We start from the raw sequence: 18,676 nt of genomic DNA, 5'->3' as shown, positions 1-18,676 counted from the left end.
GGAGGTCAAAACACACCTCCGACTCATATAGCGCTTCGGTCACGTTCAATCATAAAAACAAAGAAAAGGAACAGACTTTGTTGCGAAAATGACATGAGAGTGGCACTTGCCAAGGTAAAGCCGCGCATTTCTGAACTGTTCTCTGAGAGGTAACAACAGAAGTCACACTGATTTGCAGTAAATTTCATTATTATGTTATTATTATTCGAAATATAGGAGAACTTTTTTGTTTTCAAAATTGATATTATTTTTTCCCTCACTGTATACCTATGTTTTGAATTTGTAAAAATCATATTTTATTTTTCCAATAAAGAAGGGTTCGGTGAACACCCATATGAAACTGGTGGGGTTCAGTACCTCCAACAAGGTTAAGAACCACTGCTCTAGGGTATACATATTCAGGGCTTCCAGTCTCTCCTCATACATCTTCTGGCGCAAGCCTCCTATCATTTTTGTCACCCTCCTCTGGACCGCCTCAAGTCTTCTTACGTCCTTCGCCAGATACGGTCTCCAAAATTGAACACAATACTCCAAGTGGGACCTTACCAATGACCTGTACAGGGGCATCAACACCTTCTTCCTTCTACTGACTACGCCTCTCTTTATACAGCCCAGCATCCTTCTGGCAGCAGCCACTGCCTTGTCACACTGTTTTTTCGCCTTTAGATCTTCGGACACTATAACCCCAAGGTCCCTCTCCCCATCCGTGCATATCAGCTTCTCTCCTCCCAGCATATACGGTTCCTTCCTATTATTAATCCCCAAATGCATTACTCTGCATTTCTTTGCATTGAATTTTAATTGCCAGGCATTAGACCATTCCTCTAATTTTTGCAGATCCTTTTTCATATTTTCCACTCCCTCTTTGGTGTCTACTCTGTTACAAATCTTGGTATCATCTGCAAAAAGGCACACTTTTCCTTCTAACCCTTCAGCAATGTCACTCACAAACATATTGAACAGGATTGGCCCCAGCACCGAACCCTGGGGGACTCCACTAGTCACCTTTCCTTCCTTCGAGCGACTTCCATTAACCACCACCCTCTGGCGTCTGTCCGACAGCCAGTTTCTGACCCAGTTCACCACTTTGGGTCCTAACTTCAGCCCTTCAAGTTTGTTCAACAGCCTCCTATGAGGAACTGTATCAAAGGCTTTGCTGAAATCCAAGTAAATTACATCTAGCATATGTCCTCGATCCAGCTCTCTGGTCACCCAATCAAAAAATTCAATCAGGTTCGTTTGGCACGATTTACCTTTTGTAAAGCCATGTTGCTTTGGATCTTGTAACCCATTAGATTCAAGGAAGTACACTATCCTTTCTTTCAGCAACACTTCCATTATTTTCCCAACAACTGAAGTGAGGCTCACCGGCCTGTAGTTTCCTGCTTCATCCCTGTGACCACTTTTATGAATAGGGACCACATCCGCTCTCCTCCAATCCCCAGGAATCACTCCCGTCTCTAGAGATTTGTTGAACAAGTCTTTAATAGGACTCGCCAGAACCTCTCTGAGCTCCCTTAGTATCCTGGGATGGATCCCGTCTGGTCCCATCGCTTTGTCCACCTTCAGTTTTTCAAGTTGCTCATAAACACCCTCCTCCGTGAACGGCGCAGAATCTACTCCATTTTCTCGTGTAACTTTGCCAGACAATCTTGGTCCTTCTCCAGGATTTTCTTCTGTGAACACAGAACAGAAGTATTTGTTTAGCACATTTGCTTTCTCCTCATCACTCTCCACATATTGGTTCCCAGCATCTTGTAGCCTAGCAATTCCATTTTTTATCTTCCTCCTTTCACTAATATATCTGAAAAAATTTATATCTCCCTTTTTAACATTTTTAGCCATTTGTTCTTCCGCCTGTGCCTTCGCCAAACGTATCTCTCTCTTGGCTTCTTTCAGTTTCACCCTGTAGTCCTTTCTGCTCTCCTCTTCTTGGTTTTTTTTATATTTCATGAACGCCAACTCTTTCGCCTTTATTTTCTCAGCCACTAGGTTGGAGAACCATATCGGCTTCCTTTTTCTCTTGTTTTTATTGATTTTCTTCACATAAAGGTCCGTAGTCATTTTTATCGCTCCTTTCAGCTTAGACCACTGTCTTTCCATGTGTTTGTGTTTCACCCCATCGTTGTTCAGATCATCTGAGCAGAATCTCTTCCCCTTAGACTAGATTTTCCAGTATTTTTGGGGTTCGAAGGCCTTGGAGTGCTCCTTCCCCTTCCTCTCATGTCCCGTGACACATGAAACATGGCCGTACCTCAACTGGTAACTCAGCACAAAAAAATGCAGGATCCAGGACTAGAAAGGCCTGGGGCATCCATTAGAGGCAGGCTCCAGAAAAAAATGAGTGGTTTTGAGGCAGAAAAAATGAAGTTTAAAATGGATTGCTAAAAATCTAAGATGGCCACCATCAAGAAAATCACGCCATAATTGAGCAGTTGAAGCCAGAACAAAAAGTAAAAATAAGCAATTTTAGGGTTTTGGAGGAGGGGAAACTTAATCCTCACATCAGAAACCCTCAAAAACAAAATTTACAGATTTCTTCTCCACCCACCCTCCCGGCTGAACTTCCCCATAGGGAATAATGGGAGGGCTCATTGTGACTTCTGGCACTTGATTTCTTGAATCAGCCTGTGTGAAGGGAAACAATTTCTGCCTCAGAAATTGTCCAACCTCATTGAAGGAATTCTTCTAGCTGCCAGTCAGCCCGGCCCAAGCCTGAGATTCCTCACGCAGTGACGGGAGCAGAAACTATGCAGCCAGCTCTCTGATACCAAGGAGGTTCTTACAAAGGGGCCACACAGCTTGCACTCAAGCCTCTGATAAAATCAGCAGGTGAGCTGCTCCCAGAGAAATGGACCTCAAGCTCCTAAAGGGACACAAAACAAGTTGGCTCCACAGGTACTCAAAGAAATTGACCTAGGAGCAGCAATCTACTCACTCGGGACTGCGTCCTTTCCCCTGCGGAGTAAGCCTAAGAAGGGGACCTCTGAGCACCAAAGCCACAAATAAATCCAATAGAAAAATATCCAAATATAACAAACAGAAGCAGTACAGATCAGAACACACCTTCTTAGTTTGCCTGCAGAAGGAAAAACTAAGGAGGGAGCTGTTCTCCACTGTAAGGGAGGAGTTTGAGTTCTTAAAGTGATTCCCTCCTGAAGTTTTATGGGAAGTGGAAATCAACAGCTAAAGTATCCGCAACAGAACTATCCAATATCTTAAAATACTTATGGATGTTCTTGCTGATTATCTGTTTGGATCCTTCTATGATAATATGGACTTGAAGCACATAAGAATATTTTTCTGTTGCTTGTATTTTTTACTTTTTAATACGTGTTAACTCAAATTTGATTTGTCTATAGTGTAATTTAAAAAATAAGAACACATAAAGAACTTACTGGTTATCCAGAAGTAATATTATGGGATTCAACTCTTTCTTTGGTCGGTAATAAGCCCTAAGTGGAACGATGAAGTTATAAAGCCCATTTCCAGCTGTCTCAGCTGCAACTATAATGAGTTTGTTCTGAAATCCATAGGCTTTTGCATCTTCAAAGTAGTTATGTTGGCACCCCTAAAAGCAAATCAGAAAGGTCAAAGTTAGATCCCTTTCTATAAGAATTCACATGTGAACAGGAATCCAATTATTGTTTTTGTTACCATGAAAATTGATCCATGCAAGCTACATTTTGATTTAGTTCATGCCTTTCTCAGTAATTCAAGGTGAATCACATTCAGGTACAGAAGGTAGTTCTTTGTCTATAGAGGGTTTATAAGCTGATATTCAAAGTGTTATAAATGGCCAGAAATGGCTCCTGACCATTTAAATTGCTTGTTAGATATTTATGTGTTAACAAATTATACGAGGACGCACAACATATAATATGTTCATATAACGATTCAAAATGTGTACGTGGCACTGAGGCACCCCTCTCTTCATAGAAACATAGAAACATAGAAACATAGAAATAGACGGCAGATAAGGGCCACGGCCCATCAAGTCTGCCCATTCCAATGACCCTCCCTATCTATCTTTGCGGATAGATCCCACATGTCTGTCCCATCTGGCCTTAAAATCTGGCACGCTGCTGGCCTCAATAACCTGAAGTGGAAGACTATTCCAGCGATCAACCACCCTTTCGGTGAAGAAGAACTTCCTAGTGTCACCGTGCAGTTTCCCGCCCCTGATTTTCCACTGATGCCCCCTTGTTGCCGCGGGACCCTTGAAAAAGAAGATATCCTCTTCCACCTTGATGCGACCTTTGAGGTACTTGAATGTCTTGATCATATCTCCTCTCTCTCTACGTTCCTCGAGTGAGTAGAGCTGCAACTTCCCTAACCGCTCCTCGTATGGGAGCTCCTTGAGTCCCGAGACCATCCTGGTGGCCATTCTCTGGACCGATTCCAGTCTCAGCACATCTTTGCGGTAATGTGGCCTCCAAAATTGCACACAGTACTCCAGGTGCGGTCTTACCATGGATCTATACAGTGGCATAATGACTTTAGGTTTACAGCTGACGAAACTCCTGCGTATGCAACCTATGATTTGCCTTGCTTTGGATGAAGCTTGCTCTACTTGATTTGCAGACTTCATGTCATCCCTGACAATCACCCCTAAGTCTCTTTCTGCTTCAGTTTTTGTCAAGATCTTGCCATTTAGGGTGTAAATCCTGCATGGATTTTGGCTTCCCAGGTGCATGACTTTGCATTTCTTGGCATTGAAACTGAGTTGCCAGGACCTAGACCAGTGCTCCAGTAGAAGTAGGTCATGCATCATATCGTCTGCTATTGAATTTTTGTCTGTTGTGCTTTTGTTCACTACATTGCTTAGTTTGGCATCATCGGCGAATAATGTTATTCTTCCTCGGAGCCCTTCTGTCAAGTCTCTTATGTAGATGTTGAACAAGATCGGGCCCAGGACGGAGCCCTGTGGCACTCCACTTATCACCTCTGACATTTCGGAGGGGGTGCCATTCACCACTACCCTCAAACCCAGCATGCACCCAAAAAGAGTGAGAAAAAGCCTCAGACTAATGTAGCAGTAAAGAACAAAAAGGTACAAAACAAAACTGCTTTGATACTTTCACTGGCAAAAAAACTCCCTTACAGAACAGCTCAGGTTTAGAAAAGGCTGTATTGTTTGTTTCCCTGATGAGCCAAACATTGGTGAAACATGGTCGCTTGCAGGGAAGATTGGAGAAGACGTGACAGCGTTGGAGCTCAAGTCGTCTTTTGTCAGTTAAGTCCTTGAACATGCCTCCGGGTGACTTTGCCCTTTTCTAAACCTGAGCTGTTCTGTGAGGGAGTTTTTTTGCCAGTGAAAGTATCAAAAGCAGTTTTGATTTGTACCTTTTGGTTCTATACTGCTACATTAGTCTGAGGCTTTTTCTCCCTCTTTTTGGGTATATGCTGGCTTTGAAGAGGGGGGTACCTCGGTGCCACGATCACACAACATTTTGAATCATTGTTAGATATTTAGCAACAATCAATTGAATAGTGCAGGTGAAAATGCAGACTTAGGGCTGGATTCTCAAAAAAAGCTGCTGAAAGTTAAGCACCGAAAGATGCCTAGATATTAAATACAGATTAAAAAAAAAAATTAGGTGCCTGAGTCCATGGTGCCTAGTGATGCTGAAGTCTAAAAGTGGACGTGTTTAGCGGTGGCTCTGGACTTCAGTGTCATTAATCGCTGCTGGCTGCAATTCTACAAGAACACTAGATTCCAGAAATGTAGATCAGTAAAACCCTGGCCTACATTTCCAGCACCTAACGTCCTTGCTAGCTGTGATTCTATAAGCGGCACCTGTCCAAGATTGACACTTGCCAGGCGCCACTTTTCTAGGCGACTGCTGCATCAGGCACCACTTACAGAATCAACGCCTTAGTGCCTAAGATGAAACTAGTGACTCTGTGGGTCTTTCTGGGGTGGAAGCGGTATTTAGCTGATTAAGTAGCAATATTCAGTACTTAATCAGCTAAGAAAACCACATAAGAGTAGGACCACATAAAAAACAGTGCTATCTTTATGTAGTTTATCGTAGCTGGAATCTTTTAACAGTGGAACATTGAAGAAAGAAATTCTGTATTCTGTGAGTTATGCACATAATTGGGAACTCTACCCATGTCCCACCCATACTCCACTCACTTGCACTACTCTTATGACTCCATTTTATGTGGGCATTTACTCAGTTTCTTGTATAAGAACTAGTATAAGTGTTTATGCTAAGATATCCCCAGAGGGCTTTGCTTCTCCCAGAGAGCTAGGCTGCAGCTCCTTGTTCTGTCTGAGAGAGAACAATTGCCATATTTTGTAAGACTGCATGGCTGTATGAGAACCTGAGTTTAGCATTGTTCTCCTACCAGTTTTCCACCTTTATTTCTAACAATTGAACACAGCTTAGTTTTATATCTATCTGGAGAACAGTATTATTTTCACAAGGTGTGGACACACTCCCAGCTTCCTTTTCGGTTAGGAAATGCTGGTAGAGAGAGAAGATTCTGTGACAGAGTTGAACTGCTTTGAAGTTATCAATTGTGAGTGTTTATTCTTTACTTCAAGTTATTATAGAAAGCTGTTCAAGAAATACAGAGTCTGACTGTTAACACTAAGATTACAGATGTAAGGGTTAACTGAATAGGAGCCTCTTACAATTGCCAATATAACGTAGAGGAGTCCTTGCTTTCAGTACAAAGCCTGAGGAGTCTTCAGAGTGAGGAAATCTACAAAGACTGCACAGTAAAACTGTAGCTGTATAGTGAGCTATAGTCAGCACAACTACCCCTTTGCAGTTGTAGCTATAACTTCTACCCACACTCCTATAGAATAGCAGGTACTTACTCATGTAAGTGCTATTTTTGACTACATTATCCCCCCAATTTTGTATATAGTGCCTTACGTTGTACGTGCAAATCAGTTCTCACAGCCAATTTGCATGTACAATTGTTTAAAGAACCTTATCATTGTTAATTGACAATTAGCACCTCATAATAGATGCTATTTGCCATTAATCAAAAGTTAAGCACACAACTTAGTTGGTGTATTCTATAAAGTGATGTGTGCCAGTTCTAGTGCACAAATCTGAAAAGGGGGCATGGCCAGGGAAGAAGCATGGGCAGATTGAGGGCATTCCTATAATTTATGAGCACTTTTATAGAATATGTCCAATCAGCATACAAGTTAGGCCCAGGTATTTAGGTCTGGTTTTTATTGGCCTAATTGAGTGCTCCTAAAAGTTACGACACATATGGAGCACTAAGCATGATTCTATAAGGTCCTTTTATAGAAACACGCTAAACACCTTTCTAATCAGCGCCAATTTTGTTGATGCTCTATGTAGAATACAGTCTTATATGAACATAGGGAATTTTGTTGATGCTCTATGTAGAATACAGTCTTATATGAACATAGGGGTGCATAATCACAAGTCTAGTTAAAGAATCGACTTTTTAGTGAGTAGATCAGTGTCTCTCAAACTTTTTTAGCTCCGGCACACTAAATAGAACAAATGTTTTTTCATGGCACACTAGACAGAGCAAATGTATTTTGCAGCACATTATAATTGAAATTCTAAAATTGCAAACCCCACAAAAATTAAAATTGAGAGTTATTTATTTAAAGTTCTTTAAGTTATAGAAACATAGAAACATAGAAAATGATGGCAGAAAAGGACCACGGCCCATCTAGTCTGCCCACACTAATGACCCACCCCCTAACTTCCTCCGTGAATAGATCCCACTGCCAATCCCATTTTTTCTTAAAATCTGGCACGCTGCTGGCCTCAATTACCTGTAGTGGAAGATTATTCCAGCGATCAACCACCCTTTTGGTGAAGAAATATTTCCTGGTGTCGCCATGAAATTTCCCACCCCTGATTTTCAACGGATGCCCTCTTGTTTCCGTGGGTCCTTTAAGAAAAAAGATATCTTCTTCCACCTCAATATGGCCTATGACATATTTGAACATCTCGATCATGTCTCCCCTCTCTCTGCGTTCCTCGAGTGAGTATAGCTGCAACTTATCCGCCGTTCCTCATACGGGAGATCCTTGAGTCCTGAGACCATCCTAGTGGCCATTCGCTGAACTGACTCAACTCTCAGCACATCTTTTTGGTAATGTGGCCTCCAGAATTGTACACAGTATTCCAGATGGGGTCTCACCATGGATCTGTACAACAACATTATGATCTCGGGCTTACAGCTGACAAAACTTCTACGGATACAACCTATGATTTGTCTAACCTTGGATGAAGCTTTCTCCTCTTGAATGGCAGTCTTCATGTCTTCACTAATCACCCCCAAGTCTCGTTCTGCTACAGTCCTTGCTAGGGTTTCACCATTTAGGGTGTAAGTCCTGCATGGATTTTTGCTGCCAAGGTGCATATGACTTTGCATATTTTGGCATTGAAACTTAGCTGCCAAGTCTTTGACTAATGCTCCAGTAGGAGTAGGTCTTGCGTCATACTGTCGGGCATTGAGCTTTTGTCAGGCACTGTGCTTTTATCTATTGTGCTTTTGCCTACTATGTTGCTTAGTTTGACATCTATCGGCGAATAACGTAATTTTGCCTCGAAGCCCCTTAGCCAAGTCTCTTACGAATATGTTGAATAGGATCGTGCCCAAGACCGAGCCCTGCGGCACTCCGCTGATCACCTCCGTTGTTTCGGAGGGGGTGCCGTTTACCACCACCCTCTTAAGTCTACCTCCAAGCCAGTCCTTAACCCATGCAGTTAATGTTTCACCTAATCCCATCAAACTCATCTTGCTCAATAACCTGCGGTGTGGGACGCTATCAAACGCTTTGCTGAAGTCCAAGTACACGACGTCCAGGGACTCCCCTATGTCCAGATTTCTTGTTACCTAGTCAAAGAAGCTGATCAGGTTGGATTGACAGGACCTTCCCTTTGTAAATCCATGTTGATGGGGATCTCGTAGATTCTCCTCATTCAGGATCGTATCTAATTGGCATTTGATTAGAATTTCCATAAGTTTACTCTCTATCGATGTGAGACTCACTGGTCTGTAATTCGCAGCCTCCGTCCTGCATCCTTTTTTGTGGAGTGGAATGACGTTAGCCGTTTTCCAGTCCAATGGGACTTTTCCTGTACTTGGGGAAATATTGAAGAGCGCGGATAACGGTTCCGCCAAGAGGTCACTCAACTCCCTGAGCACCCTGGGGTGTAGTTTGTCTGGTCCCATAGCTTTGTTCACCTTGAGTCTTGATAGCTCATAGTAGACACTGCTGGGTGTAAATTCAAAATTTCAAAACGGGTCTTCCGAGTTTTCCCTTGTCTGCAGCTGAGGGCTGGTTCTCGACGCCTCGCAAGTGAAAACTGAGCTGAAGTATTCATTTAAGAGTTTGGCTTTATAGGAGTCCGATTCTACATAGTTCCCATCAGGTTTCTTAAGGCGTACTATCCCATCTGTGTTTCTTTTTCTGTCGCTAGTATACCTGAAGAAGGATTTATCACCCTTCTTGATGTTCTTTGTTAGATTCTCCTCCATTCAGAATTTGGCCTCTCTGACTGCTGTTTTGACTGCTTTTGACTTGGCCAGATAGTCCTCCCTAGATTCCTGCATCACTGATTGTTTGTAGGAGATGAATGCTCTTTTCTTCTTTTTTATGAGGTATGAGATCTCCACAGAGAACCACTGTGGTTTATTGTTTCTTCGCCGTTTACTTACTGATTTTATATAGCGGTTGGTTGCTTTGTGTATGATTGTTTTCAAAGTTAACCACATTACTTCTACATTATCTGTTTCGGCTTGGTTTTGCAGTGCCTGATGGATGAAGTCTCTCATGCTTTCGAAGTTTGTGCCTTAAAGTTGAGAACCTTGGTTAATATGCTTGATTTAGTGAAACCTTTCCTGAGGTTGAACCATATCATGTTGTGGTCACTGGAGGCCAACATATCGCCCACCGAGACCTCTGTGATGCTTTCTCCATTGGTGAGTATCAGGTCCAGTATCACCTGATCCCTAGTGGGCTCTAATACCATTTGTCTGAGTCTTGCTCCCTTAATAGAGGTTAATAGCTTTCTGCTGCTGCTGGTCGTAGAGGAAAGTTTGTTCCAATCCACATCAGGCATATTGAAGTCACTTAACAATACTGTGTCTCCATGCAAAGTGATATTCTCTATGTCTTCGCTTAATTCTATATCCAGGTCATCCTGTTGTCCTTCTATGTCCAGGCATTTGTCCCTCCCCCTGGCCAATTTCACCCAGAGGGATTCCCCGGTGTACTTGACATCTGCGATTTTGGTAACTTTGATGTCCTCTTTAGTGTATAGTGCTACCCCTCCTCCCATTTTGCCCTCTCTGTCTTGACGAAGTAAGTTGTAACTCGGTATAGCCATATCCCACCCATGGGAGTCCGTGAACCATGTCTCGGATATCGCCACCACATCTCGGTCGACGTTCCTCATTTCCATCTCTAGTTCCAGAATCTTATTGCCCAAACTGTGGGCATTGACGTACATAGCCCTCCATACCTTATGTTTACTATGACTCTGTGGAGATATTCCCACTTGATCTAATTTGACTCCTTTAGTACTATTTGCAATATGTGTACTTACCCCAGACTCAAATATGCATTGTGTACTTACCTCTGACTCAGAGATGGATTGGCAACTTACCTCGCCAGGTTGGTTACTTATGCAAGTACTTGAGTGGGTACCCTCCCCCAACTTACCTAGTTTAAAGCCCTATGAAGTAGGCGGGCTAGTCAGTATCCAAAGACGTTCTTTCCCCTTCTGGTCAGGTGGAGCCCGTCTAGTCCCTGTAGTTCTTGCAATGCCTCTCCATGGTTCAGGAACCCGAAGTTCATCTCCTTGCACCATCCGTGCAGCCAGTCGTTTGTCCTCTGGATACGAACTTCCCTGGCTCTTCCCTTGCCCCTCACTGGGAGGATCGAGGAGAAGACCACCTGAGCATCCATCCTCCTCAGCTTCTCTCCCAGGGCTCCAAAGTCTGCAGGTATGCTCTCCGGGGTGTTCCTGGCAGTGTCATTCGCTCCGACGTGGATGAGAAGCATGGGGAAGAGGTCTTGGGGCTTGATGAGTCTGTCTAGGCAGGCGGTTACATCCTGGATCCTGGCCCCTGGCAGACAGCAAACCTCTCTTGTATGGGTAATTTTAACAACGGTGAAACTAAAGTAGATAGAATAGAATTGCTAATCAATGCGATGAATGTGCTTGTTTTTTAGTGCAAATTAACTCAAAATGTGGCTCGATAGTCAACAAGCAAACATGCATTTCATCATCCACCCTCTGCAGTCACTCTCTTTTTTCAAATTTAATTTCTGTCAGAGCTGAAATTCCAAGTTCACAAAGGTAAGAATGTCCAAACAATAATAAAGCCTTGATTGCTTTGTTGCTCAAGTTAGGATAGCTACTGCATTAAAAATAAAATTACTTACCGTTAATTTTCAAAGACCAATCATGTCAAAGAATGATGCTTCTCTAGGCAGTTGTATCCTTACACACACATACGCTCATAACATTGACAGACTCTTGCGTACGCAACATACATGTCATACATACTTACATGCTCCCTGAGCCGACATGATCTGGAGCTCCTTCACTAACCCTGGCCTCAATTTCACTTCTTATTTTAAAAATATGCTCAAACATACTCTCCCATTGACTCCTGCCCACCTGCTCTAATGTCTAAAACCTCAAATAAATTCCTGGCAGATCTCTACTTCTGGCTAACAGACACATTAAAGAAAGAAAATTTTCCAGCTAAAAGTGGACACATCATTATCAGACCCATTATAAAAGTCTAAAAAAATGCCACTTCTCAGCCTCACAACTACAGACCCATCACATTAATCCTACTTTTCATAAAATTGATGGAGGGAGTAGTACAAATTCATTTGATGAATCACCTGGAACACTTTCAACTACTCCAAGTTTCAGACAGTCATTCAGTACTGAGACAGTAATTACATCACTTATTACTGATCTATATAATCTACTAAGCAAGGGTCTAAAACGAGCTCGTCCTCCAACTGGACCTCAGCAGTGCTTTCGACCTTGTGGATCATGACCTGCTGCTATCCTGCCTATATAACTATGGCCTATCAGGGAATGTACTGAACTGGTTTAAAGGCTTCCTGAAATCTCATAGCTACCAAGTCTTGATTGGGGATACACTATCTACGGCATGGACCAGCAACTGTGGCATACTACAAAGTTCACCATTATTGCCCTTGCTCTTCTTCTACCTTACTTACCAAGGAGAACAACTCAGTAGTCTAAACGTCTCCCATTACAGCTACGCCGATGACATTACAATCATCCTCCCTGTCACATGCCTGATGCCCACAGAATTACACAGAATAGACACTATCCTGTCTACAATAGAAAATTGAATGACCCTCTTCAAATTAAAACTGAACACCGAGAAAACAAAATTCTTCTTAGCCACAGCCACCAACTTTTCAATAAACTCCATAACCTTAAGGGGAACCAACTTCTCCATTTCTTCCACAATCCTGGGCGTGCATCTAGATACTGTAGACCACTGTCCATGTATGCCCAAGTCAACCATGTCACATGCAAAGGATTCAACATACTCTGGAAACTCAGATCCATTAGAAAATGCTTTGACCAGGTACCTTTCAAACTCCTAGTCTAAACACTAGTTCTAAGCATTGTAGATTACTGCAACATCATCTATCTAGCAGGACTACGCAAACACTTCCGGAAACTAAGCATCATCTAAAATACCGCAGTAAGGCTCATATTCGACCTGAAAAAATTCAATCACATCACATCTTTCTACCAAAAACTTCATTGGCTGAATAACTGAGAGCCTAGTACTTTTCAAATTTGGATGTCTTCTACAGAGCTCTGTATGGTCTACCAAGCAGCCTCCAAAAACCCCGAATGCAGCCAACTGGTCAGAAAATCAACCTCTTACATGCACTTCATAAAGCTCCTAAAAACGCTCCTCTTCCCCAAACAGGATGACCCACCTTAAATTTTCCATGAAAAGACTCCCAACTCATTGACTCTCTATTCCACGTTGTTGCTTTAAGATTATGAACATTCCTACCTATTTATGTATCTCCTTCCTTATAAAACCCTCCTTAACCTCCCTTTATGCAATATATACAATTTTCAGTCCTTTCGCCATTGCTGTAGCATGCTGGTTCTCCTCAGCCACTTTTCCTGTAAACTATCTCAAACTGAAAGGCTTTTGGAGGCTGCTTGATAGGTTAGGAGTCTGTTGATGAATCTCTTATGGGTGTATTTTAGTGTATATTTATGAAGGGAATTTATAAAAATAAAGTAAAATTCTCTAATCTCTCATGGCACACCTGGAATCTCTTCGGGGCACACCACTATGCCATGGCACACAGTTAGAGAGACACTGGAGAAGATAAATATTTCCCCCTCATCACTGTAATATGCATCTTCTTTTCAGAGTATGAAGTCTGACAATTAAGTTCGCAAACTCACCCTAGAAAAAGTGCTATATGCCTCAATGCTGAATATCACTATGGTCACCTTCGAAGTACTCCCATTGGGAAGTTAGCACCAATGCCCGCACCTAGTCCACCTTTCAAAGCAATTTAGGAACTCTTTTTCTGGAATGTCCATCAGAGTAGTAGTCGTATTACCCTTGATGTCCTGATCATCATCAAAATGTCTTTCTTTCAATATTTCCTTCGAGTAAAGAAAAAAGTCATTGGGGGCCAGATCAGGTGAGTAGGGAGAGTGTTCCAATACAGTTATTTGTTTTCTGGCTAAACACTCCCTCACAGACAGTGCCATGTGAGCTGGTCCATTGTTGTGATGCAAAAGCCATGAGTTAATGAAAAGTTCAGGTTTTTTTTTTGTTTAACTTTTTTCACGCAGCCATTTCAGCACTTCCAAATAGTAAACTTGGTTAACTGCTTGTCCAATTGTTACAGATTCATAATGAACAATCCCTCTGATATAAAAAAAGGTTAGTAACATAATTTCGACTCTTGATTTGAACTGGTGGAACTTTTTTGGTCATGGAGAATTGGCTGACTTCCATGGTGCACTTTGAAGCTTTGTTTCAGGGTCGTATTGGTACACCTATGTTTCATCACCAGCCCAAAACATTGTCTTTCCTTTACAAAAAGTCTTGACAAACTTTGACTCTCCTTTGCTTTTGTTCATCGTTGTGCTCCTTCGGGACCATTTTTGCACACACTTTTTCCCATGCCAAGATTTTTGTTTAAGAATGTCCTGTTTCTCTGTCAATGTTTACTCGATCTGCTGTGCTTCTCACAGTCAGCTGACAATTTTGATGCATAATTTGACAATCTTTTGCAATGTTTTTGTCAGTTCTGCTCGTTACTGATCACCCTGGCCTTTCTTCATCAGTGACACTTTCTCTCCCCCATTTGTACACTGCTGTTTTCTTCATGGCATTATCCCCATAAACTTGGACTAACATGTCCTTGATTTCACTTCCACTCTTGCCAAGTTTAACAAGAAATTTAATGTTTTTTCGTTGCTCTAATTCACACTCTGACATTCTAGCAATGGTACACAAAAACATGCAACAACAATAATGAATGCCACTTAGCAAGACACCGTCACATGTTGACATGAACACAGCTGATATACCAAGGTTATGAAACCTTACTGAGGTTTGTACAGTGCAGCCAATGTAAACGCACAGAGGCAAGTTCACAAACTTAATTGTCAGATTTTGTATGCATTCATTTGCATGCTATTTTAAGGTTGCACATAGTAAAAAGCTACAGTTGGGTTAACACACTGCACACTTGCAAGCACAACTAAAATGTCCTTAGTGTGAGTGTTAAGCTTTGGTATGTAGACCCCAGTATTTTTATTCTGATAACACGGTACTACATGGTATTTTATTCTGATTACATGATAGAACTCAGTTTACACCATAAGAAAAACATAAACTGCAAATTCTATCATATAAAAATAATATCAATTAATGATCTCATATGTGCTTTTCTCTATCCACTATAATATTTCATGGAGTACAATACAATGTAACAATACACAGTTTGAATTCTATGGAGGTTTTGAGATGTGCAGACGTATAACTGATTATATACCACATCTCGTTAAATTTTCTAATAACCCATCTTTGAACTTAAGGAACAATTATACTTTTCGATATCCAGTTATTAGGAACATTAGATACAATAGAACTTTTAACTCCATATGGGCATATCAAGCAGCAAAACTGTGGAAAGCATTACCAACTAAAATTAACCAGCAATCTAATTTTAAATGTTTTAAAAAAGAACCTAAAGACTTATCTTTTTCAAGAATTTGCTACAAATGATTCCTAAATATTGTAATACTTGTTTTTAATTTGTATCATCATAATTACTCATGTAAACTGCTGTGAACTTCATTGAGGTATTGGTTATATCTTATTACGTTAATAATAATAATAATAACTTTATTCTTATATACCGCCAACAATCTTGCGACTTCTAGGCGGTTTACAATAAAGAGAAGTGGTTTACAATAGAGAGAAACTGTAAATACAATAAATGTCCACTGTCAAATTGTAACTCAAAACCAAATATGAAAAAAGAGTTTTCATAGTGAAACCATCATTAGTACACAGGAAAACATTGCTAACCTCTGGTTTAAAATTAAAGGGAATGAAAAGTGGAATTTTGTTTTCAAATTGAGGATTTGACCTATTATGACATTTTTACTAATTTGGCTACGCATTTAGTAACATGGTTCTAAGCTTAGATACATAAGTATCTAAGCCAGTAGACAATCTACTTTCTTTCCTCAATGCCCTATCCTTCCAAATTTTAAACCCACAAACTACTCATGAGAAGGGACACCAACTGGACATTGCAGCCTTCATGACCCATCAAACATCTACTTCAGAAATTCAAATGTCTAATGGAACCTGGTCCCCATCCCTCTGGTCAGACCACTACACTTACACCTTCAACATCATCTGGACCAAAAACAAATCCAAACCAATATCCAAAATAGTAACCTACACATCACGCAAACGCATCGAGCCCACCATTTTCTGGTCAAAAGTAGACGAAACAATCCAAGAAGATAACCCCAAAGACTTCATTTCACACTGGGGCTATTTGCGCAACAACATCCTTGATGAACAAGCCCCACTTCGAACCAAAACCAGAACATGCAGATGATCAGACCAATGGTTCGACGAAGAATTACTCCTACTCAAGAGACAATGTAGACATCTGGAAAGAAAATGGAGAAAAACCAACCAAGATCACACGAAAACCGCCTGGAAAAAAATTAATAAACAATACAAACTTCTATTAAAAGAAAAGAGAAAAAAACATTATCCCAACCTAATAGGCACGGAAACCCAAGACACCAAAAAACTATTCCAAATATTAAAAGATCTAACTAACACCATACCCTATTTGACCACTAACAATAACTCCTCCCCTTCAACCTCCCTCAAGTTTCAAGTTTCAAGTTTATTATTTTTCTTGATTGATCGCTTAATCAAATTCTAAGCAATGAACATATTAAAATATTCTAGCTGAACACTTCAAGAATAAAATTACAAACACCAGAACTACTCTCATTAATAACCCAACCTACCTACTTGAAGTCACAATACTCCCCACAGAAAATGAATCTTGTGCTGCAGACAGATCTTGGTCCCAATTCCCTAAGATACATTGGACCGAATTCAACAAACTAAGTATAGCTACGCATCATGTGAACTCAACCACTGCCCGCCATATCTCCTGTCATCAGCGAGCACTAAGTTCCGTACCTTACTCCTACACTGGATACAAACCATGCTCACAGATGGCATTTTCCCGAATGACCTCAGCAAAATCATCATCACCTCAATCTTAAAAGACCCAAAAGGACCAACAGACCTCTCATCCAACTACAGACCAATAGCCTCAATACCTCTATATATCAAACTAACAAAAGGATTAGTAGCCAAATTCCTAACCAACTATCTCGAGGACCATAACTTACTCCATCCCACGCAATCCGGCTTCAGAACTAACTTCAGCACAGAGACACTACTAGGCTCCCTTATCGACACAGCAAGACAACACCTCAGCATTGGAAAAAAAAATGCTGCTCATACAGTTGGACCTGACGGCGGCATTTGACCTGGTAGACCATAACATCCTACTGCAAATCTTGGACTCAATAGGCATCTCAGATAAAGTATACTCATGGTTTGAAGGTTTCTTAAAATCCAGAACATGAAAAGTAAAATCAGACAAAGAAAAATCCAAACCTTGGTCCAACCCCTGCGGCGTTCCACAAGGGTCCCCACTGTCCCCTACTCTCTTCAACCTATATACGGCCTCTCTTGGCATTTACCTGAACAAACAAGGCCTATCCTCTTATAGCTATGCTGATGACATCACCATCCTCATTCCTTTCGACCAACCAATGCTCTTAATTTCAGACACACTACACAGAACTCTAGCTACAGTTACGACTTGGATGGAAGACCACAAACTGAAACTCAACCCAGACAAAACTAAATTCATCCTCCTAGAAAATAACAAAATCCCAACCATAACCAACTTAGAAATCAACTCTATCAACTACCCTTTGCAAACCACCCTAAAACTTCTAGGTATGACTATTGACAGAGGCTGCACCATGCAACCACAAATTAACAAAACAATACAGAAATCTTTCGCAGTTATGAGAAACCTTAGACAAGTCCGAAAATTCTTTGAAAAAACACAATTTCAGCTCCTAGTACAATCTCTAAACCTAAGTATCCTAGACTATTGCAACATCCTCTACCTCCCCTGCCCTGCAATAATGATTAAACAACTACAGACAATTCAGAATACAGCTCTGAGACTCGTCTATTCATTGAAAAAACATTATCACATTACTGAGGCATTCATCAATTCTCAATGGCTTCCAACCTAGGAAAGAATACAATTTAAATTCTACTGTATACTATTTAAAACTATAAATGGAGACAGCCCAACCTACCTAAACGACCGCCTCATCCAAACCACCTCTACTAGGCATAGAAAAACAAACACCCCATTCACTTACCCCCCAATCAAAGAAGTAAAATGGAAAAAACTATACAACGGACTACTGGCCACTCAGGCAGCGAAGATAGACAACCAAGTCTCCAACCTATTGACAACAACCCCAGACTACAAGATGTTCAGAAAGGAAATAAAAACTACACTCTTCAAGAAATCCCTTAATAAAGCTTAATACCATGATAAAGCTTAACCCCCCTCTTACCATCCCCTCCCTAACCCCAGATCCTACTTTTCCCTCTCTTGGAAACCTTCTCTGATCTAACGTTGTAACCCTTCTTCCATAATTCTTTTTGTAATCCGCTTTGAACCGAAAGGTAATGGCGGAATAGAAATCTGTAATGTAATGTAATAAGTAAATATATAGGATACATTTACAGCCTCTTTTACAAAGCCGCACAGCAAAAGCCCCAAAGCCCTTTAAATCTCTATGGGCTTCGAGGTCGTTAGCGCAGCGCAGCTGCTAGCGCGACTTTGTAAAAGAGGAAAGAGGGGATGAAGGCCTTTTGAGAACAGTATGGGGTGGAGGGGGGGGGATTTTCAAACATGTCCTGAGGGAACTGCAGTTAACCAGTTTTCAGGATATCTACAATAAATATGCATGAAATTGATTTGCATACACTTCTTCCTTGATATACAAATCAATGT

The 18,676-nt window shown here is 41.2% G+C and overlaps 1 protein-coding gene across 1 annotated transcript in view; it reads right to left on the bottom strand.

Annotated features, from left to right (window-relative positions):
- Positions 1-18,676, bottom strand: part of KCNT2 (potassium sodium-activated channel subfamily T member 2) — a 242,521-nt gene that overhangs the window by 102,547 nt on the left and 121,298 nt on the right. Inside the window, exon 9 of the mRNA XM_033961358.1 lies at positions 3,399-3,571. Within this exon, the coding sequence (XP_033817249.1) occupies positions 3,399-3,571 (173 nt within the window). The remainder of the gene's footprint in view (positions 1-3,398; positions 3,572-18,676) is intronic.

The sequence above is a fragment of the Geotrypetes seraphini genome, chromosome 10 (assembly GCF_902459505.1).
Source record: "Geotrypetes seraphini chromosome 10, aGeoSer1.1, whole genome shotgun sequence".
In the NCBI taxonomy this organism is placed as follows: domain Eukaryota; kingdom Metazoa; phylum Chordata; class Amphibia; order Gymnophiona; family Dermophiidae; genus Geotrypetes; species Geotrypetes seraphini.
Note: the sequence above shows the minus strand (reverse complement) of the source record. Positions and strands in the feature narration are given on the sequence as shown.